Source organism: Corvus cornix, chromosome 6, assembly GCF_000738735.6.
Source record: "Corvus cornix cornix isolate S_Up_H32 chromosome 6, ASM73873v5, whole genome shotgun sequence".
Taxonomy (NCBI): Eukaryota; Metazoa; Chordata; class Aves; order Passeriformes; family Corvidae; genus Corvus; species Corvus cornix.
Genome location: NC_046336.1, coordinates 5,935 through 11,944, shown reverse-complemented (window position 1 = coordinate 11,944; position 6,010 = coordinate 5,935). Strand labels below are relative to the sequence as shown.

Sequence of the window (6,010 nt, the reverse complement as noted above, 5' to 3'; positions counted from 1 at the left end):
CCCGCTGTCCCCCCCTATGTACCACAGCTCTCTCTTCCAGCAATTCCAATGCCTCTAAAACCTCCAAAACAAGTCTCCCATGCATCAGCCCCTCTCCCTCTGAACCAAGCAATCCCCTTTCTTCCCAGATTTTCCCAAAGGCGTGCACCCCTCCAAAAGCGTACCTTGAATCAGTGGATGTATTTCCCTTCTTGTGTGCTAAATCTTCCAGTGTGCATAGTCCCCCCATCAACTAAAGCCTACCCTGACATTCTTTTTCCTTGGACACATCTGGAAGAACCGTCTCCAGATACTATTTCCTTCTGCAAGGGCTCGTTCCTCGAGATGGAACTTTGGCGTTTTGCTTCTCCTTTCAGAGGAGCAGCAGCAGAAGCGATCGTTGCCAGGGGAACGGTGCAGGCGAGGGAGGGAGGGGGGGTAGGAGGTGGGAATCCTCTCGGAGGCCGATTCCTCCAGGAGCGGGGGAGCAAAAGCGGAGGCTGCTGCCGGCACCGCCAAGGGCACCAGCTCTTGGGGCTGGTACCAGAGGCTGGCGTGGAGCCTCTGCACGGGTCCGCAGCAGCCACGGCGCCAGGAGGCCGAGCTGCCGGCGGGCCCAGCGCGGCCCGCGGGGCCGAAGCCGGGTTCAATGGAGCCGCGGCAGAGAACGCAGCGGGGGCAGGGGCTGCTGGAACGGCCGCGGACATCGGGAGCGGGGCCGGAGCCGGGACTGGGGCCGGGGCGGGGCCAGGGCGGGCCCCAAAAGCGGCGGGCTGGGCTGGTGTGGAGCGGAGAGCCGGGCTAGGGACGGGCACAGGGATACCGAAAGCGGCTTTTCCTGATGCTTCCAGGTCCAGTCTTAAGTGCACCATCCAGTTGAGCTGTGTTGGTTTGTTACTGATCAATGTAGTGCTTGTCCTGCCCGCAGGCTCTGGGCTTTTCACTGCCCTGTGGCCTTGGCTCGTGTGTTGGAAGTGTTTGCTGAGACACAGAGTGTTGGTGTTGGGAAGCAGCAGCTCAGTGACTTGGGGCTGCTGCTGCTTTAGGAGTTTCATCTTTGTGCCTTTTTTTTGTCAATTCGGTGTGCCCCAGTGAGACAAGGGCTGCAGTGGGTGTTCTGCAGAGCTCCAGCACAATATTGCCACGCAGCAAAAGCAGAGAAATAATAACAGCCGCAACTGGGCACTGTTCTCACTGGATGCTCAGTAAAAAAGAGACTCCTTGAAATAAAGGGCTCAAAGGAAAGTGTTTCCCTTTGGATGTGTTTCCTTTTGGATGTGTGAAATGCAGGATTGCCGAGTGACAGTCTGCAGAAATTCAGTCATTCTTTGTGGGAACTGCCCTGGAGAAGGAAGCGAGTGCAAAAGCCCCACAAGCCCTACGAAAGCAGATCCAGACAGGCTGTAGAGCAGGGATTGCTGGATGCAGAGTGGGAATTCTTTGTTCTTCTGGTGCATTGAAGCAGTTGCCATTAGGATTTTATTTGGTGATGCAGCCTCCTGAATTTCTTCTTGTGGGAGTGCCCTTTGTGGGGAGGGGGCATCACTTGTGGAAGAATTCTCAAGTATCTTGGTTTAGGTAAAATACAGTAACTAAAGTATTTTTTATAATTTTTATGGAAAAAGTAGTGCGTAGACTTCCTTTGGAATAAACTGTACTTCTTTAAATGTTTGCAAATCCCTGTGTTGTGTGTGTGTGTCTGTGAGCACTCCTGTGTTTTACAGAACACGCTGCAGATTGTAAATAAAACTACCAGAAAGGTGTTTAAGTCTTGTGGACTGAATGTACCATTTAATGGGAAAGTGAATAAATTATTAACCAGCAGTTGCTAAGTGGATGCTTCCTGCAAATATCTGAAATCTTTGTGGTGTTTGTGTGCAGGTTTCAGCTGGAGTTGCCCTGGCATTGCCTCCCAGAGGGGCAGGATTGCTCCCCAGGAAGTTCTCCAGCCAGAAGTCCCTCTGGATCCGGATTATTTTTTAAAAAAAGTTTAGTTTGTCTTGGCTTTTTCTTTTTTTTCCCTGCCCTTTCTGGTTTGTCTCTCCATGTTCTTATTTTACAGAGGAACCCCTCCCCAGCCTGGCCAGAGCCGCAGCCTCCTTCATGTGCCGCTGCCTCACTCGCTGCTGCCGGTGCTGGCTCAGGAATGTGCTCAAAACCCGGCTAAGCAGGAATCGTTCCGGGCCTGCTCTGTTTAATCGCTGCCGCCGCGAGCAAAGCTGCCCCTGCTCCTTGAGGGGAGCGCTCGCTGCAGCCCGGCAGGAAAAGAGCCCAGGAAAAGCCGTGCCCTTTGCAGGAGAAGCGCTGGGAGCAGAGGGGAGAGCGGGAAAAGGGAGCGAGAGCAGCTGGGCGGGCAGGGCGGCATCAGCGCTGATCCCTCCGCGGGCAGGAGCGCATCACAAATAGTCCCTCGGGCGGATTCCTCCGCGGGCAGGACCGCATCACAAATAGTCCCTCGGGGATCACTCCGCGGCCAGGACCGCAGCACCGCGGGTGCCTCCGGCGGATCCCTCTGTTATAAACGGTATTGTGATGTTGGCTTTTCGCATGTTACACCATTGTTATGAATGTGAGGTAAAGAAATTCAGCCAAATTAAATTTAATAAAGAAATAGATTTTATTCCGCGGCCGAAAGATCGGTCACACAGAAAGCCACGATGGAGAAAAGCAGCCCGAGCCCGGGGTCGGAGCTGGGTGAGCACGCATACTTCTGACCTCTATTGCACCAGAGCTCCCAAGTTCACGGGTGCTGCTTCGGCTGGTTCCTTCTTATACAGTTTTTGGGCAGAGTCCGAATTAATTCTATTTTTCTCTCAATTTAGCATATTCATGATGTTTTCTTGTCTCGGAGTTGGGCTGCACAAAGCCTTTCCTGGGTCTGATTAATTGTCCATCCTAGATGATGAATGGGCCATCTCTGAAGATGCTTAAGAGAGTTTTGTGTGCTCCGATTCAGGAAGCAGCGTGTTTTCAGCTGGAAATTTGGGGTGGTTTTGTTTCTTCAGGGTCTGGGGTCTTTCCTGAGAGAATCAGCCCTCCCATAAATCCCCCGGGTTGTTCTACACAGCTGCTTTGGCCATGGCTCAGAGAGAGAGAAGGGAAATGACTTTTTACGGGGTTGAAATTTCTCCAGGCAGGAGTGGGACGTCGTCTTGCCCCTCCCCAGAGCCCTGCAGGCGCATGGGAGTAGCTCAGTGCCGGCGCAGTTCTCTGAGAAATAACAACGCTTGGGAGGTTCGAGTGTTGATAACAGCTCTCCTGTCTCCTGGGGCCAAAGGTCTCACGGTCCCGGACTGGTGAGGGAGAAAAGGAGCTTGTGCTGTTCCTGGAAAAGCTTCTGTTATTCCTTGTGCAGCCTTTTAATTCTGTGTTCTGATGGACTGTCCGCTGTCTTTCTAACAGGACTTGTCAGAGATTCAGATTTAGGAACTGAATTTGGGTCTGTTCCCTACAGAATCTTGCCAAGCCTGAAGGCCTGGGGCGATGACTGCTCTCAGCGAGGGCTCTTTATGAATCCTCTGTCAGATTTCCCTCAGTGCTGGGCAGGAAAGGCGAGGGTTTGGATCAGGAATTCTGCAAGCGGGCCCTGTGTGACGGTTGGCTTCTTGTGTGTGTGTGTGCATCAGTGAGCCAAAATCAAGAGCAAAGGCTGGTTTGGTTTTACGAACTTAGAGTAACTTTAAAAAAAAGAAATCAACTTTTTCTTCTTTTTAAATTTAGGTGCTGGAATTGCCTGTCTGGACGTGTGCTGAGCTCTCGCTGCTGTGGACTGTGCAGCCTCAGTTGCTGCAGGTTCCTGTTCTTCTCACCAGCTCAAAGTACACGTGGGGTTTTTTTGCCCTTCTATATAGAGCTGTTGAGTTTGGGTGATTTTCCTGAATTGAGGATATTGAAGGTCGAGAAGGAAGATTTGTCTCTTTTTGTGCTTTTCTGTTGTTTTTAGCACCTGCTCAGCATCTGAACGTGGTTGGAATACTGGAAACATAAAAGGTTTTGGATTCAGTGCTTATTTGTGCAAACCCAGTTTTTTTATCTTTTTTTTTTTTTTTTTTTTTTTTTTTTTTTTTTTTTTTTTTGAAAGGTCTCCACTGTTCCTGGTAGTTTTATGTAGAAAAGGTCATGTGAACAGCAGGGAGCAGTGAGCACTTGGAAGGGGGGGTGCAGGTAGTTCCTTCAGGGTGGGGGAGTGAATGTGGCCTAGGAACAGCTCTCTGGTCAAGTGAGCAGCAGAGGAACTGAAGGATGCTCTTCCCCAGCAGAGCTGCTGCTTTGTGTTCTGGGGCAGCGCTGCCGGTGCTGGGCTTCCTCGGGGAAAACAGCTCCTTTGGGATGTGCTTTGCTGCGAAGGTTTCCCTGAGCTGGGTGTCTGCAAGAGGCGTCGGGATACCAGTGTCAGGAGTTTTCCATGGTTTCCAGGCTGTTGTACACAGCACGTTCCAGGCAATTTGCCAGCGTGAGGCAGAGCAAAATCGGTGCAATTGGACTCTGCAAATGCAGTTCAGGCAGATGTTGATCTTTTAACTTTTCCATTGCAGGTGCGAATTCTTGGGCATTTGTGAGTCTGCCTTGACTTGCAGGGATTGAAGGGTTTAGGTGTGGAGTTGTTTGGCCAGCTTGCTTCAAGGCATGGTGTACTTCTGGAAGTGCCACACACCTCGCAGGACCGAGGGGCTGCTGGCTGGGTGCTGGTTCTGCTCTGCCCTGCGAACTGGGAGCCCCTGGGAGGGCTGGGGGTGACACCTGGAGATGGGCTGGGGAAGCCTGGAATTTTACCTCAGCACTTTTCTATGCAGCTCTATGGACCGGTGTGTGCTGAATGAAGCGGCTCTTCAGCACAATAAATTCAGCAGTTTGGAAAAACCATGGAATATCTCCGAGTTAATGATGGGAGAGGGTTGGGGCTGCTCCCTGATAACGTGCAGGGCTCGGGGGTGCGAAACGAAGATGGGGAGAGGAGTGGGGGCTGCTCCTCGTGGTCGGGGCGCCGCGGGCGCTGCGCAGCCTTCCCCTTTTACTTCCCAATTCCTCATTTTGTGCCTCCTTTTCCCTTGGGGATGCGCCCGGGCCGCATTCCAGCGGCCACCGTGGGACAGCGCCTGCGGGCGGCGGGGTTTCCCGCGTGATTGACGGGCCCAGCGGCCAATGGGAAGGCGGGGCGGGCCGAGGACTGGCCAATGGGGAGGCGGCTCGGGGCTGCGCGTGGGCAGTTGGAATCAGCGGGAGCGGTTGGGGCGGGCGGGCGTGGACGGGCCCGGGCGGTGAGCGAGGAGCGGGAGAACAGGATGGGGAACGGGATGGGGAACAGGGAACAGGATGGGGAACGGGATGGGGAGCGGGGGGGAAGGGGATGGGGAACGGGGGAACGGGATGGGGGAGCGGGGGAACGGGATGGGGAACGGGATGGGGAACGGGGGGAACGGGATGGGGAACGGGGGGAACAGGATGGGGGAGCGGGGGAACGGGATGGGGAACGGGGAACAGGATGGGGGAACGGGGAAACGGGATGGGGAACGGGGAACGGGATGGGGAACGGGAAACGGGATGGGGGAACGGGATGGGGGAATGGGGAAACGGGATGGGGAACGGTATGGGGGAACGGGATGGGGAACGGGGGACGGGATGGGGGAGCGGGATGGGGGAGCGGGGAACGGGAAACGGGATGGGGGGAACGGGATTGGGGGAATGGGGAAACGGATGGGAACGGGATGGGGAACGTATGGGGGAACGGGATGGGGAACGGGGACGGGATGGGGAGCGGGATGGGGGAGCGGGGAACGGGATAGGGAGCGGTGGAACGGATGAGGGGAGCGGGGGAGCGGGATGGGGGAGCAGGGGAACGGGATGGGGGAGCGGGGAACGGGATGGGAGGGGGGGAACGGGATGGGGGAGCGGGGGAACGGAGGATTGGGATGGGGAACGGGGGAGCGGGACGGGGACTGGGGAACGGGATGGGGGAGCGGGGAACGGGTGGGATACGGGGGAACAGGATGGGAGAGCGGGGGGAACGGGATGGGGGAGCGGGGGAACGGGA

At 55.1% G+C, this 6,010-nt stretch overlaps 1 protein-coding gene across 1 annotated transcript; it reads left to right on the top strand.

The window, feature by feature from the left end:
• Nucleotides 1–5,304: 5,304 nt before the first annotated feature.
• LOC120410205 (glycine-rich cell wall structural protein 1.0-like) lies at nt 5,305–5,781 on the top strand. Its single transcript, XM_039553971.1, has one exon. The coding sequence runs from the start codon at nt 5,305–5,307 to the stop codon at nt 5,779–5,781; it is 477 nt and encodes a 158-aa protein (XP_039409905.1).
• Nucleotides 5,782–6,010: the final 229 nt, after the last annotated feature.

Excerpts from the sequence above, each read along its gene's own strand:
- LOC120410205 (XM_039553971.1), top strand. The coding sequence starts at position 5,305 with ATGGGGAGCGGGGGGGAAGGGGATGGGGAACGGGGGAACGGGATGGGG.